This window comes from Pipistrellus kuhlii, unplaced genomic scaffold (assembly GCF_014108245.1).
Source record: "Pipistrellus kuhlii isolate mPipKuh1 unplaced genomic scaffold, mPipKuh1.p scaffold_m20_p_4, whole genome shotgun sequence".
NCBI lineage: Eukaryota > Metazoa > Chordata > Mammalia > Chiroptera > Vespertilionidae > Pipistrellus > Pipistrellus kuhlii.
The window spans coordinates 3,730,247-3,746,705 of NW_023425540.1; the positions used below are offsets into that span (position 1 = coordinate 3,730,247).

Genomic DNA, 16,459 nt, shown 5'->3' on the forward strand with positions numbered 1-16,459 from the left:
GGGCGTGGTTTCTGACCGTGCGGCTCTCGGCTCTCCCAGTGTTCCCTGGTACCCCGAGGTTCGCAGGGGACCTCCACGAGGCCCGGGGGGGCTTTGAGAAATTGCTGTCCCCGGGCCCCAGGTCAGTGTGTGGAAGAGGGCATGTCAGTCCAGTTCCTTTCCTCCAGGCTCCAAGTGACACCTGGCATAGCTGTATATGCTCCCGGGTTTAGGCAGAGATTTCACCAGGGAAGCAAGAGCGCCAGGATGGCAGCCAGCTGACGGATGGGAAATGACTTCCATCCTGGCCTAGATGCAGCCTGAAAGAGAAAGAGTATTTCATAACCGTGAAACTTTACTACTTCTATTATTTTTTAAACCCCTTTCTAACATAGGCCCGTAATGACATGAGTGGTAGGAATCTTGCTCGCCATAATTAAAGCTATTCGGTTGTGTGTGTGTGTGTGTGTGTGTTTCCGTCCTTCCTCTGGTCGTGCAGTAGAGAAATCATTGACTTCGGAGCCACATGGACTTCTAATCTGGATTCTATCACTTACTAGTCTGCGGTCCCGGGATCTCAGTTTGCTCGCTGTAAAATGGAGATGGTGTATTCACCTCCACAGTATTTGAGTCTAAAACAAGATGCCAATGTTGGGTGGGCACCCGCAGAGCAGGCTCTGAGACAAGAATCCGAGTACAGGTCGTTTCTCTCGCCAGCCACCCAGGAAGGGCTCAGCGAGGAGGTGAAGTGGCCTGCTGTTGGCAGCTTACTGCTAGGGCCAACTGGAATGCGTTGTCACTGAGAACTTCTGGGAATCTGTTTAGACTTAGAGCAGGGGTTGGCCAACTGCTGTCTATCTTTGTAAATAAAGTTTTATTGGAGCGCAGCCAAGCCCATTATCGATCATTGCCCGGGGCTGCTTCTACACTGGGAAGGCAGATGTGAGTGGTCAGACAAAGACTGTGTGGCCCATAAAGCTGAACATGCTAACTGTCTGGCTTCTTACAGAAAGAGTTTGCTCACCCCAGCTTTGAAGTGTGCCTCAGAGTTACCCCACCCAGGGGGTAAGGAAACTGGGGTATCTATTCCCACTCTCTCGTCCGTCCAAGGCTGAGTGCTGCTCTGAGGGACCATAGGTTTATGGCCAGAACAAATCCAAGAAGATAATTGGTGGGACACCTAGAGAGATCGGTACTGTAGGCAAGGAGCTAGCACAGTGCCCAGCCACAGTAGGCTCTTGATAAAGCCCGTTCCCTTTGCTTTTTAGCCTAGAGGAGAGGGTCTCAATCCTGCCACCATTAGAATCGCCTGGGGTGCTTTAAGAAATATCGATGCCATGCCCACCCCAGATGCCCTGTATCACTTGGTCTTGGAGAGGCCCAGGAATCAATACTTTATGGTGTCCATGTAGAGAGAACCAGCGTCTAGAAACTACACTGACTCTAGATGGAAGGATCAGTAGGAGAATAAAAGGCACTTTTTCCTCAGATCGGGCATCACATTTTAGCAAGTGTTGCCAACGAAGCCCTCTTCCTGACACCCACTCTATCCCATAGCACAGACGCCGGCCCCGGTGTGTGGGAGCCAGATAGCTCCAGGGGCAGAGCTCTGTCCAGGGGCCAGGCTGGCTGTTTCGGGAAGAGCAGGGAGAAGCGTTCTCTCTCCATCACTGTCTGGTCCTCTACGAGCTGGGCTGGTCCTCAGCCAGAGCCCCAGGGTGAGCGCCCTCCCCCGGCGTTGGGTTGGCTTTGCCTTCGCAGAGGCACAGGGCGCTAACCCGGTGAACTCTGACCTGACAGCCAGGGCGCCGGGTACTGGGAGGCCTTGGTTGTTGGCTGGTGTGTTGAGCCTTCCCAGCCTTTTGTGGCTGTCAGTGCTTAGCCCTCTGGCTTCTAGATTAAAGTTCTCTTGGTAGAAGGGATTGTCACTGTACACGGCTGTCATTACACCAGCTAGCCCACCGCTGGGCTTGTTGCAGATACCCAGAGAGTATTTGTTGAATGAGTCCATTAACCTTTTCCCACAATGCCCCACGTGAAGTCAGAGCTGTTGGATGGACAAGGCGGAGGCCACCGTCCTGAGATTTTGGGTGCTAGACATGGTGCTTTTGGACCCCTTCCTGCAGCATTGCACAGCTTTCTTGGCTCCTCCTCCCCCATCCAGCTTTGCAAGCGTCTGCACCAAACCACCTTTCACCGTTCTGCCAGGGAGAGGGGAGATAGCGGTTTGTGATAGTTTAGTCTGAGACAGTACCCACTGAAATGAAAATAGAACATTTACATTAGCAGCTTAGCCACGGTTGTGACCAGCTGGATAAATGTATACCTTTTGTTAATAAGGATGTGCAGAGAGCACAGTCAGAGTGTTGTTTTCTACTCTCTCTCTTTTCTTTTTATTGTGGTAAAATACACATAACATAAACGTATCAATTTCCGTAGCATTACATACATGTTGTATAACTGTTTTCATTGTCTTTTCCCAGACATTTTTCATCATCCCAAGTGAAACCTTGCACCCATTCGGCAGTGACACTTTCCAACCTCTTTCCCCCTCCCCGTGGCAACCGCCGGTCTGCTTTCTCTCTGTGAATGTGCCTGTTCTGGGTATGTCATAGAAGTGGGACCATACAACGTGGGGCCCTTGTCTCTAGCTTCTTTCACTTAGCACCGTGGCTTCAAGGCCCATCTTTGTCCCATGAGTCACTGCTTCATCTGAGTCTCTTACAGAGCAGTTAGTTACACAAACATCACCCCTCCGTTTTGCAGACGGTAACACGAAGGCCCACCTGATACAGCCTTTGCTGCATTCACTTCGGCGCCAGTGCTAGCATGCCCATCTTTGCACGCGCAAGCCTGCCATTTTCCCCTAGAACTGTGAAAAAGAGAGAAAGGAGGTTTTCTTGTTTTGTTTTTGTTTTTTGTTTCCAGTGCACGGTTTTCCAGAGCTCATCTGTTACCATGTAATCTTTCTGCTTGGAATATTCCTTTTGACGCTGACAGTTCCTGACTGATAACTACAGGGATTTAAGTGTGAAAGGCACCACGGGGTTAAATCTGTCTGGCTTCATATTTTCTTTCAAACCAAATGGTCTTCGTGTGCAGAATGAGAGGGGCTGTCGCTGGAAACCCTCTCTCCTGTCCTCCAGCATCATGCCATGATGTTAGCCAGGCCAGGGGTGCACGACAGCAGCGAGTCAGGGCCGTATGGTCCCCAGGGTGCAGCCTTCCCCTCGCACACCTGCACGTCTGCACTGGACTCGGTGAGGCCTGTGCATCTGCCTGCCTGCGCGTCGCCTCCCTCGCTTGATCTCCCTCCCGCTGTGGAGACTGTTCTGTTCCTGTGCCTGTTCTGTCCACATGTGCTGGTGTGGTAGCACGTGAACTGCTGACCTGCTAGCAGTGGTCCTGCATGTGTGACAGGCCAGCCCAGCGTGTCCCTCCACTGGAGAGCTTGGCCCCGTGGCCCTGTGCAGCCCGCACGGCCCCATCTCATTGGGACGTGCGTGCAGTGTTTTATATTTGTCTCCAGAGGACGAGGCCAGGGCACGCACTGGGAAGTGAGGTCCGTGCTGGGACTTGGCCTCGTTCTCTGCCGGCTCGTTCGGGTTCGCCCTGTGATAGATCCACCTGCGTGTCAGCGTGAGGCGGAGGCCTATTTTCGGAGCCTTTGTGAGAGCCCGCTTTGCTCTTTTCCTCAGCAGCGCACAGTTCCTCTGCTGCCTGACAGCCTGGAGCCCTGATGTTGGCTTTCAAGGGTCCTTCACCCCCGCCCGGCCCCTCCTGAGCTCATGTTCCTCGCACTTGCCTTTGCCGCAGGGGATGGGGGGCTGTCTGCGCCCTGCCCTCCCGCAGGGGAGACGTCCAGGCGGTGGCCCAGCTTCTCTGTCCGGTCAGAGCGCCTCCCTCTCCCATGTGCTCAGTCCTGTGTGGGTTTTCTTCTCTTTAAACCACTGCAATCCTGGTTTAGAGTTTGATGTATGAACAGGAGCAACAGCACAAAAGACTCAAAGCTTAGGACAGACCTTGGCTGTCTGGGAGACATGCATCCCGCACAGCGGGGAGCGGGGCTCGCTGAGGGGCAGGCTCTCGGGGTGTCGGGGTGTCGGCAGCTGTGCTGGTCTTGTCCACTCTGCTAAGCACAGAAGAGGCCTTTGGTCTGAATTTGTGGGAGTGACTTTTCAGGGTGGTTCTCTGGATAAAACACTCTCCTCTTTGCCGGGAGAAGTCTCCTGGGCCAGTTCATTAGGGATGAAGTGGCTTGGGGTCCGAGAGGAAAGGAGCTGTCCTGGTGAGTGCCACAGCCGTCACTCAGCTCCCCCAGCTTCCAGTGCATTTTTTTTTTTTTTTTTAGTTTAAAAAAATATATATTTTATTGATTTTTTTACAGAGAGGAAGGGAGATAGATAGAGAGCTAGGAACATCTATGAGAAAGAAACATCCATCAGCTGACTCCTGCACACCCCTTACTGGGGATGTGCCTGCATCCAAGGTACATGCCTTGACCAGAATCGAACCTGGGACCCTTGAGTCCGCAGGCCGACGCTCTATCCACTGAGCCACACCGGTTAGGGCTCCGGTGCAGTTTAAATAGGAGCATGCCAGCCTTTCCTACCTAAACACCCCGTGACCCCCAAAGTCCTGGGAACGAGGCGGCCGGGGCAGCCTGTCGGCAGACATTCTCCAGACGCCTTCCCAACCCAAGGTCAGCGGCCTGATGGGCGGTTTGGTCCTTCTTCGGCCTTGGCCGTCTCTCCCTGCAGCACAGCCTTTAGGGGCGGACGAGACCCCTGGCCTGGAAAGTGCCTCCCTCTACAACTGGCCGGAGAGCGGCTACAAACGAGTAAAAGCAGCCGACCGGCTGGAACTAATGCAGGAAAAGAGGAGGAGAAGGCGGTGTCTCGGGTCCGAAGGGAGTAGGGTGGAGGCGGGCAGCCAGCTGAGCTGCAGGCCGTTCATGGAGCCGGGCCTGGCTTCCCCGCCCGCCTGTCCCGGCCCCGGCCCGGGCCCCGGCCCCAGTGGAGGTGAGGAAGTGGGAGGCGCCCGGGCCCTAGACCGTGGGCCTCGTGGGCTCGGAGCGGTCTAATTGTTTCAAGCTGGTCTCCGCTGCATGTGGAGCGCATTCAGTGAGCGCTGTGTGTGTTTGCTTAGGAACAACCAGACTAAATAAAACGGCCGCTGGGGCTGGAGCATCGGAGGAAATACCACTCAGGCGTGGACGTGTAGACGGAGAGGTAGATGCCGTCTGCACACACGGCCCGCGTCTCGGAAACCTGATCTCTGTGGCTGTGAAAGCAAGAGCCTGTGCAAGCGTTCCTCAGTGGCTCGGAGGGGCTTCCCTGTGAAACGGGGGGGGGGGGGGGGGGGGGGGGGGTCCCAGAGTTCTGTGAGTCAGGTGACCAGGGGTTCTTCTGGCAGAGGGCTAGATGGAAATCAAGTCAGTTTGGCCGCCAAGTGAATTCACCTAAAACTGCTAGACTTTGTGTGTCATGGCAGCCTTTTCCCCCTGCAGAATCCTCTTCCGGCAGGGTCGCTGTCTTCCCCAAGACCCGTTGCCATGGGACCGAGGGGGACGGGGAAGGACAGAGTTGCTGCCCTAGCGAAGCCCCTCTGGTCTGGGTCACCGAGGTTTCGAAGGCGGGGAGCCTCTGCTGCTGCCAGCCAGCGGCCCGCATGCTGGTGTGTTAATCCCGCCGCTGGGAGGGACCCCTGCCTCTGCAGGGTTCCAAACCCGACTGCGAGCGCAGCCCAAGGAGGCGGAAGTGGGTTCTTGTCTAGAAGATGCACAGCATCTAACCGAGGAGACAAGACGGACGGCAGTCCTGCTCACCGGGAAATACTCAGCTGCAGGGGGTGCGAGGTGGGGAGAGACACACAGAGACAGGGATGCACTGCGGTGGCTTCGGCGTGCTTCCTGCCCTGGGTGTTACCCCCCTTGAAGGGTGCAGGCAGCCTGGCGGGTGCAGGGAAAAGAAGCCAGTGTTGGTGCTGGCTGCAGCACCAGGCCACTGTGACCTAAAGGAAAAACAGCCACCCGGTGACCGCTGCTTCCTTCTCTCCTTGGCGGGCTTATCCTTGCAGTTCAAGGTCAGGGCCCCCTGGACGCAAGACCAGTGGTTCCCAACTTGACTCCCATTAGAATCACCCAACGGCTCTGAAAAATGCTGGGTGTCCCCCTCAGAGGCAGTGAGGGGTGCAGTCTGGGTCTGGGGATTTTCAAAGCACCCCGGTTAGTGAATGGTCAGCCCAAGCGGAGAACCACTGTGCTGGACACTCCATGGTGAGACCTAGTCCACGGCTTCCCAGCAGGTCCCCCCGCTGAGCGCTGACAGGTGGGCAGGGGAGGCAGGAGCCCGTGTGTGAGTGTGTGTGTGTGTGTGTGTGTGTGTGTGAGCTGTGCACAAAATAAAATTAAAGGGAAAGCTAAATTTGGGCTTAAAGTGTATGATGTAAAGTAACAAAATTCATAAGCTTTTTTAAAGGGAAACAGGGTATGTTAAAGCTGAACAGATCTTATTGCAAAGCTGTGGGTCAGAGGGAAGACTTGTAACCACAGAAGTGGTGCAAATTGATGCGAATTGAATGGGAAATCGAGGAAATATTGGTGGGTCACCGGGCTTTTCCTTCTGAAACTGATTTCAAAGCCGGATTCAGTGTGTTGAGGCGGAAGGCCTTCAGCCACGCAGCTGGGTCATGTTCAGAGCGAAGCAGACTGCCGCTCCCCTCCCTCCCTCCTGGCACCCCCGCCGCTGGACCCACTCGCGGGCGGAGGTCAGCGGGGCCTGGGAACTGTGGCGGCGGCTGTGATGGAAGGCAGAGCCGGCGGATGGGCGTGGGTCCCACCCCCAGGCAGTGACCGCCCCGCCGTCTAACCCCCGGGAGAGGGCACCTGGAGCAGGCGGTTCTCACGCTGACAGCATCCAGGCCATTCCAGGGTCGAGGCGCGTGCATCACTCAGCACACGCCTGTCCGTTAGAGACATCCTGCTCCTCCCCGGGCCCTGGGATGGCTTCCCGATGCCACTGCCACCACCCACCCCTCCCGCCGAGCCCTGCGCGCCACTCAAGGCCCAGCTTGCCGCCTCTTTCACGAAACCCTTTCTGCTCCTCCTCAGCCCGCTGGGATTGAGGGGCCTGTTACCTGTGTCCTCTCCCATCCCTGTCACAGACCGGCAAGGGTAGAGCTCATTCTTTTTTTTTAATTTCTTGGAAATTCTGAGGTTGCCTGTCTTTTTTTTTTTTAATTTTTTTTTAAATTTCTTTACTGATTCAGGTATCACATATTTGTCCTCATGCAGCTGCTAAGAAAGGAGTGGTGATGAGTCGTGTTACACTGGTGCCGCTGTGGGGCTGGGGGCTTCCTCCGTGTGACCATTCAGTCAGCACCCTGGTCATTCCTCCCCCTCTTAAAGGCTAAAGGCTGTCAGTCCCCTGGGCGCTCTCATCGGCTGCTCTCCGCCACCCTGCAGTCGTTCCCGGAGAAGGGAGGGTGGGTGAACAGAGTTCGGGACTCAGTACACATCCCCTGCTCTGGCTCTCGGTGCTGAGTCTGGGGGTTTGCCGTGACCACACGAGACAAGCCACCTCCATCGGCCCTGACGGGCTGTTTCCAGGCGGCACTGAGACCTGGCCTTCCAGAGGAGCTGAGTTCGGCTGCACTGGCATGGGGCCAGTTAGTTCTGAGGATGTCGTCTTCCATCCGCGCCTCCTCCCTGCTGTCCCCAGGAGGTCTCTGTCCCCAGAAGGGGGCCCTGCTGATTCTGCGAGCCCGTTACCTCAGACAGTAAGCTATTTGTGCAGCCGCCTTGGATTCCAGCCATCGAGAACAAGGAGCAGGGAAGGCAGCCGATGCCTCATTTCTCAGCCTTCCTGCCACAGGTTCCTTGCAGAAGCAGCGACCGAGTCTCCGTTGCACCTGCTTTTGACATCGCTGACCGCTCAGCAGCCACAGCGCTGCCCCCCAGGCTTCCTCTCTGGCTGATGGGGTGGGTCCCTGTGGGCGGAGGAGAACTCAGTTTTCCCAGGCTTCGTCCTTGTCTTGCCCTCAGATTACAATCTGAAATGGGAGTCCAGGTCCTTCAGGATTGAGGGGGTGCCCGCTGAAATACTGGGTGTGGACTGAGCCTCTTCGCAGCTCATGACCTCAGTAGAATGGACAGAGTGCAGCACTGACTTTGAAAACGTGGCAGAGGCCTAGCTGACCACGTGGACAGATGAGTAAACTGAGGCCAGACGTGCAGGGGGACGGCAGCACATGCACCCCCTGTTTATCTTCCATCCTCCACTGAGAGCTGAACCCACAAGGCAGGGACCTCGTTTTCTCCACACGTTTCTCTGCTCAGAGCAGTGCCTGGCACATCAGTGCCGCAGTCTCGGAGGCGTCACAGGAGGGATGGGATATATTGTATTTAGCTGTAGCGGTGCTTACAAAACACACAACCTTAGAAACAGGAAAGCTGCCCCACACGTGGGTTAGTTTCAATACCCTAGAGCAGTGGTCGGCAAACTCATTGGTCCACAGAGCCAAATAGCAACAGCACAACGATTGACATTTCTTTGGAGAGCCACAGTTTTTAAACGTAAACCTCTTTTAATGCCACTTCTTCAAAATAGACCTGCCCAGGCCGTGGTATGTTGTGGAAGAGCCACACTCAAGGGGCCAAAGAGCCGCAGGTGGCTCGAAAGTCGCAGTTTGCCTACCACTGCACTAGAGTTAATGTGGTCAAAGAACAGTGTCTTCGTTTTGGGATGTAGGCATTCACCCACCTACTGCTTTGCCTCGCATCTCCCCCCAGTCTGCACACCCTGCCTGCAGGGTGTCCTCTCACCAGCTCTCCAGGACACAGGCCAGCGGGGGCCACCGGCCGTGCTCTGTGCCAGCTGTCACTGACCAACCGTCTGTCACTGATTAACCGTGGGTTTCACCCTCAGCGCCCAGCGTTCCACCTGAGTGTCCCATTAAAGCTTGGCTCCACTTCCCGCCCACCTTCAGAGGCCGAATGCTAAAGACTCGCCGCTGCCAGCCCGGCTTTGGGGATTATCGCTTCCACCCGCGGTGCCAGAAAGCCAGCCGCTCAAGTGCGGGCTTGAGGCAAGGCTGGAGCCTAGGTGTGGAGGCTGTTTTGTTGTCTGCAACTGTCCGCAGCTTTGTCCGGAGTTCCCATTCCGTGGCGGAGCACCTAGCTTTTTGTTGTTATGGTTAATCCTCACCTGAGGATATTTTTTCTCATTGATTTTTTAGAGAGAGTGGAAGAGAGAGGGAAAGGCGGAGAGAAACATAGATATGAGAGAGACACATCAATTGGTTGCCTCCTGCACATGCTCCAACCAGGGCCTGGGCCAGGGAGGAGCCTGCAACCAAGATACATGCCCTTGACCAGAGTTGAACCCAGGACCCTTCTTTCCTCAGTCCGACGCTCTGTCCGCTGAGCCAGACTGGCTAGGGTGAGCATTTAGCTTTTATTCTCTCTCCTTCCTTCCTTCCTTCCTTCCTTCCTTCCTTCCTTCCTTCCTTCCTCCTCCTCCTCCTCCTCCTTCCTCCTCCTTCCTCCCTCCCTCCCTCCCTTTCATCTTCCTTCCTCCCTCCCTCCTTCCCTCCTTCCTTTTCTCTCTCTTTCCTTCCTCCCTCCTTCATTTCCTAAGCAGTGGTGGTTCTGATCCAGCGTCTGCTAGCCTGTCTTCTGGACATTGAAACTAAGTCCAACATGTTCAGACTCTGTCTTGCTTGTTTTTCCATGGAATATGCCCACAGAATTGTACATTTTAACGAGTCTCCCAGTTTGAGGCATAGTGCCATGTACAATGGTGTGGACACCTGTGTTGGTTCTTCCTTCAAGACCACGTTCACAGCTTAACGTCTGAATTTTAGCATTTCTTCATTGCTCCGCGGGACATTCTAAACTGGTGCTGGCTGCCTTTTAAGTCCGATGTTTTTCTTATCCTTGGAGAGATGTATTCTTGAACCTTTGAAATTGGCTCCTCTTTTGGCCTAAGACTGCTAGTATGCCAGAAAGCTTTTTTGAAGTCACTTGTCAGATTCCGTGTAATTAAAGCGATCTGGCATTTTCTCCCATCAAAGCATTTTAGCCAAAATACCCACATGTCTTAAATAATCAACTCTTTTCCGTGTGGAGTTGAGACTTTTTTTTTTTTTTTAAGCTTCACTTTGCCTTTATAAGTATTTACAATCACACAATAGCCCCAGGAACCTAACCATCTCCCCTGCAGGTGGTCGCGCACAGACTACGGGATACGGATGTCCTTCCAGGTCCTAGCGGGAAACAGGTGGCACCCCCACATGGGCTGGGTGCCTCATGTGATGAAAGGCGCCCCTTCCACATCTGTGGTGGGCTTAAGCCAGCCCGCGGGGATGGCAGCCCTGAAAGGTGATGGTGAGAACCACTTCCTGTCTGCAGGTGCAAGGAGAGAGAGCAGCTTCCAAAAGCCAAGGGAGAGCCCTCGCACAGAACGCGGGCTTCACCGAGGAGGCAGCACTGCCAGGGTGTGGCCTGGGGGGGCGAGGGGTGATACCCTGCACCTGCCTCTCATCCTCTTGTCTCTCGTGTCTTCCATTGGTTGGACCCAACTGGAAGCTGAAGGACAAGGCAGCCCACTGGGTGCCGTGCAGGAGAGGCCTGCCTCCTGGGCTGCAGACCCGGGACCAGGGCAGGAGGACAGGCAGAGCACAGCACGGGCGTGGATCCCCCAAGAGCAAGTGAAATGGCGTGTTTCTGGACTGTGCTCCCATTTCCCGGAAATGCGTCCTCGGGGAGAAGGCCTGATGACACGGAGGGGAATTCCTCGTCTGTCTGGGAAGATGCGTCAGGAACGTCTGGCTAAAATGGCCAGCTCTTCCTTTGCAGGCGCATCCTCCTCTCAGGCTCCTGGGTTTTAGAAAGCAGAGCCCAGCTGTTGTGTGCGGCAGGAGCACAGCAAACACTGGGAATCAGGGTCTTATTGAAACACGCCTTGGGGTGATGATACCGTTCACCGAATCCCGTCCGTGGAAACGGTGTTGGTAGCTGAGAGCATGATGCTGGTCATGCAGGGCAAAGGACCAGCACGCTCACCTGCTCTCACGGGAGCGGCAGTTTTTAGGGATGGCTGTTGGCATTCTGTTTATCTGTAAGAGCATCAACTGCTGACGTTTTAGGTGAAATATGTGGGGAATTTAGGCATTTGCAAAAGAACGTCATCATTTTATTTTCTCAGCAGGACACAGTATTCTGCAGAATAGTTGGGGAGTTCCCAGAATAGAGGAAAAAGTCACTTCCTGATCCAAATTCTACCAAGAGAAGAGAGATGAAACAAAATCCCCCCCTCCCCCCCTTATACACGCACACCTCAAGGGTTTTGGCCTCCTCGGCCTCTGGGCCTGGATGCCCCATGGAATTGGGCTTTCCTGCTGCCTCCAGGAATGCCCTTTGTTCCTGGGACTGGTGGGGATGACTGTGTGGCATGTGGATGTTATCTCTTCTCTGAATGGCAAGTCTGCACACGCGGGACATGGTTTGTACTCCCAGATGTTCCTGAATTCTGGAGCTTCATTGTGGGCTTTATTTCGTGCTGTTTGCGCCTGCATGTAGACACCTGCCATCTATGGAGACAGTATAGGACTCCCCCCACGGGCTGGCATGTGAACGAAAGGAGGTAATATGATGGCACACATGACAGAACTTGTGTACAGCGATTGTCATTCAGCTGCAACACAGCAATGGACCTGACATGGATGTTGTCTTAACCACTATTGGGTTGGATACCCTTCTCTTTATGGAGAAATTATTTCCTAAAAATAATGGCTCTCGTGAAAGCACTAGGCAACAGAAAATGTTGATAAAGTACTTCTTATTTACGAATGGAATCTAGTATCGCTTTGTGAAGAGACAAATATGTAGTCGAATCTCCCTTTTGCCCAAGCCTGGTCTTAGGACTGGAAGGCCTAAGACTAGCTCCTGCTCCATTGCTTAATAAAAAATGCCCATGAGCAAATTCTCAGACCAGCAGGAGCCTCCGTTTCCTCATCCTTAACATGAGGTTGATTGCCATCTACTCACTGATTATGGAGCTCAAGTGCAGGGAAGTACGTGTACACGAAGAGGCAAAAAATGTTGTCGGGATGAACTCTAAAGAGTGGAGATCTGAAGGTGATTGTTTACCTCTTTTCCAGCTTTCATCTCGCTGCCACAAAAGGACACGTGGAATGTCTCAGGGTCATGATTACGCACGGCGTGGACGTGACAGCCCAAGATCCTGCCGGTATGTGGTCTTTATCTCTTAAGTCAACCGGCTGGCACACGCGTAGGCGCCCCAGAGGTGGCTCCCCGTGGAGACGAATCGCGTAGTCCACCCCTGGGCCTGGACTCTGAGGCGCTTTCCTCCTTTGTGCTGTCACAGGCGTCTTCATCTCAGACGTGGCCGGTCAAGGGCACCCTGCGTGCCTCTCACCCCCCACTTAAAAATGTCTTTATTTCGAGGAGCCAGGGGAAGAGGTGATAAAGGGAATGCCTTGTTTGGGAGCTCCTCTTGCCTACTGAGATGTGCTCCGGGGGCAGAGGCTGTGGTCCTCCTCTGGACCAGCTGCCCCCGCCCCCTCGCCCCCTGCCCCCGCCTCTCCTCGCTGTGCTCAGTGCATCCACATCAGCTGGGGACGTGGAAGGAAGGTAGAGAGCGAGGGGGAGAGCAGGAAGGGCGGGAGAGGAAGGAATGAACAGCACGCACACCCTCTGAGGTTCAGATACCGTTGCCTGGAGGTTGCCAGACAACTGGTGCTATTTTTCAAGTTCCCCAGGCGATTCTGATGTGGAGCCGGCGTGGGCAAACACTGAGCCCACGCAGAGGGAGAGACAGGGTGGTGGTGCCCCTCTTTCATGAACGTTGTCCCACTGAAAAGAGCCGCTGAGGTCTCCGGCATGGGTTCTGCCCGCTGGCAGCACCCGAGGATCAGAGCGACTCGCAATGCTCCGTTTCTCTGTTGTTCTAAGTTCTGAGGCTTTCGTTCGTTCCCACTGGAATATGAAATGAGCCTGACTCTGTAGTCTTTTTGTTAGTCCATAATGGATCTCCCTCTCCCCTCTCCTTCCCATAGCACTGGCCTCCTCAGGATAGTTATAGGGGGAGGGAGGGGCCTCCGGTCAGCTGATAGAATTGTTGCTCAAAAACTGATTGGAAAACTTGAGTTTTAGAATTGTTTCCAAAAGTCCATGGCACTTTTTATTTTATTTATTTATTTATTTATTTTTAAATATATATTTTATTGATGTTTTACAGAGAGGAAGGGAGAGAGATAGAGAGCTAGAAATGTCTATGAGAGAGAAACATCGACCAGCTGCCTCCTGCACACCCCCTATCGGGAGTGTGCTCGCAACCTACGTACATGCCCCTGACTGGAATCGAACCTGGGACCCTTCAGTCCGCAGACCGATGCTCTACCACTGAGCCAAACCAGCTTCGGCCCGTGGCACTTTTTAAGCCAATGGAAAGATCCCCGGGGATCAGGAATCTCTGTTCTTTCAGAGTAAGTCTGTTTCTTTAGGACTGGCCGAGAGCCGCTGGAAGTCGCGTCAGGCGAGTGAGGAGTCCCTGGGAAAACCATTATCAGTGGAAAACGGGGGGATTGCAGGAACAGGACAGTTTCCCTGAGCCGTGCCACAGAATGCTCCCCCGGTGTCTGGAGAATTGGCGGCCCTGGCAGAAAAATGAATGGTTTCCTTAGGTGACTGCCCGGAGGGAATGCTGACTTATGACTTGAGTCCTCTTTAATCCCCGGCCCGGTGTCTCTGGTCTTAAAGTTCATTGCGATCACTGGTGACGTTTTACGTCTGGAGCTAGAGTGCCCTGGTGGGCAGGACATCCTCTGACATAAACAGGCTTCCTCCCAGGAAACCATGGCCTGAAAGACTCCGCTTAAAGGGCATAAATCAGAGCTGGAACACAGCTTGGCTTCCCTGCACTTGGTGCCAAGAAATGGAGTTTAGACAGGAGTCCAGTCATTTGCATCAGAGCCAAGAACCCTCCCCTCCCCGTCTTTTCCCATGCGGAGAAGGAGGTGTGCTGATGTGTGCTCATTGTGGAAAGTCTGAGAGAGACAGAACGCCATAGAGCAGAGGACCAGGGCTTCTGCTACCAAGGAGAAACACCATCCACGGTGTTGCTATATTTCCTTCAGACTTTTCCTGGCACAGTTTTACACAGCTGAGATCACATTTGATGATAATCTCTACATCCTGCCCTCCGCCCGCCTTAACAAATATTTTACCAGTAGTATTTCCTCTAATAAAAACTCTTACAAAGCGTAGGTACGTTGTTGGTTTGTTCGTTTGGGTAGAGTTTGTATTTACCACCAGGGCCCTCGCTCAGTTTTTTAAGAGCCTGGGGAAGCGTTGGGCAGTGCGACCTGCACCCCCCTGTCCACCGCGGAGCAGCCCTGGAGGGGCACACCGGTCCTGGCAACCTCTCTAGGCCGGTCCCTGGGATCTGCCAGTCCATGTCTTTCTTTTTTCCTTTTTTTTTTTTTTCTTTTTAAATATATTTTATTGATTTATTTACAGAAGGGAAGGGAGAGAGATAGAGAGCTAGAAACATCGATGAGAGAAAAACATCAATCAGCTGCCTCCAGACAACCCCCACTGGGGATGTGCCTGCAACCAAGGCACATGCCCTTGACTGGAATCGAACCTGGGACCCTTGAGTCTGCAGGCTGACACTCTATCCACTGAGCCAAACCGGCTAGGGCTGCCAGTCCATGTCTTGCATTTCCATGGAAATGGGTGGAATCCACAGCACTCTGGCCTCAGGATGCCGGCCAGGCGTTCCAGGCAAGCAGAGAGGGAGCAGGGTCACCGGGCTGGGAGGAATCAGGGTTCAAGTGGGAGGTCAGGAGGTTTCTCATCGGGTGACAGTGGTTCCAGGGCATCAGAGGGGGCGAGAGAGCAATTGGGTGGCTGTCCCAGAGGCAGAGAGCCCAGGCAGCAGAGAGCAGCCCCTGAATGCCAATGCAGGGGGGATTACTGGGCTGGCAGATCCTCAGCCTCTTCCATAGAAATGCCGTAGGCCAGTGGTCGGCAAGCCATGGCTCGCAAGCCACATGTGGCTCTTTGGCCCCTTGAGTTTTTAACAAAGGCCAGCGTAGGAGGACCCTAATCTACACTAATAAAAGTGACCATCCCTCCACTACGCCCAACAGCCAATCAGAAGTGAGAATGCAAATTAACCCAAAAAAGATGGCAGTTAATTTGTATAAGCAGGCGAGGAGCAAAGACTGAAGACAGCATAGAAGGAGCGAGGCAGCAGAGAAGGGAGGGAGCAGTGGATATGGGAGCTTTGTTCCTTCTCTGCTGCTTTGCTCCAGCCGCAAGAAGCCCCATTCTTGCAGGAATACCCTCGAGGAAACCCTATTCTTGCAGGAATCTTTCTGCAACAGGCCTCTAGTTAAGTTACTAACAATGTACCTACCTATATAGTTTAAGTTTAAAAAATGTGACTCTCAAAAGAAATTTCAATCATTGTCCTGTTGATATTTGGCTCTGTGGACGAATGAGTTTGCCAACCACTGGCCATAGGCCCATTGGGCCGTGGCTGGAGGTGGGTGCAGGGTTAGGGTTTCCCATTTCCTGGGTGCATCCACCCAAATCTCACACGGGGCTGTGCTCCTGAAGGACTGGAGAGAGACCTGCTGTGATGGTGCGGATTTTATCACGCCTCTTCTCCTCCTATTCGGGGACCTGGACTCTGAGAACTCCAATCACTTCCCTTCAGGGCTGGAGGAGAAGTGGAGGGAAAGAAGGAGAGGTCAGGGCTGGGGGCGGAAGTGCAGGCATGGGGTGCTCTCTGCTGGCTGCTGGCAGCCTTTATCGGGTGTCCTCGCCCGTGGCGTCCCCAGCTGGCGTGGCTGTGGACACGGGCCTTGGGCGTGGGTGCTGGCTGTCGAGAGCAGAGCTGGCAGAGCTGAGGCGCCTCAGAGCACAGGCTGGGAGCTGCGTGTCACCGGGGGCAGGATGCTCTGTGCTGTCCCTCCGCTGCACCCTGAACTTGAGAGATAAAAGCTGAGCTGACTCTTAAGCACACCTGCCCTGTCTTTGTTGGAGAAGAGTTTATTTCCTCACAGTTGTCTTCATTGCAGAGATAAGAGATGGAACGTGTGTGGCCTTTTCTTCCCCCCATTTTTTTTTTTTCTTTCAATCTGTTTAGGACACAGCGCTCTGCACCTCGCAGCCAAGCACAGCCACCATGAGTGCCTCCGGAAGCTCCTGCAGGTAAGACAGGCGGCGGCTTCCCGTCACACCGGATACGTCCATGGTGTGACTGTGGCCTCATCAGTGAAGGAACAGGGGCTCTTTCTTTCCCTCTCCCTCCCTCTAGCTCTCTCTCTCCCCTCCTTCCCCTCCTGTTCCTTCCCCTCTCCCCTTCCCTTCTCTCTGTCTCTCTCCCCTCCTTCCCCTCCTGTTCCTTCCCCTCTCCCCTTCCCTTCTCTCTGTCTCTCTCCCCTC

General features: G+C 54.1%; 1 protein-coding gene across 3 annotated transcripts in view; it reads left to right on the forward strand.

The window, feature by feature from the left end:
- RAI14 (retinoic acid induced 14) overlaps positions 1–16,459 on the forward strand; it is a 108,269-nt gene that overhangs the window by 66,931 nt on the left and 24,879 nt on the right. For all 3 annotated transcript variants that reach the window (XM_045571294.1, XM_036409332.2, XM_045571295.1), the window contains 2 exons: positions 12,142–12,230; positions 16,161–16,225. In XM_045571294.1, the coding sequence (XP_045427250.1) occupies positions 12,142–12,230; positions 16,161–16,225 (154 nt within the window). The remainder of the gene's footprint in view (positions 1–12,141; positions 12,231–16,160; positions 16,226–16,459) is intronic.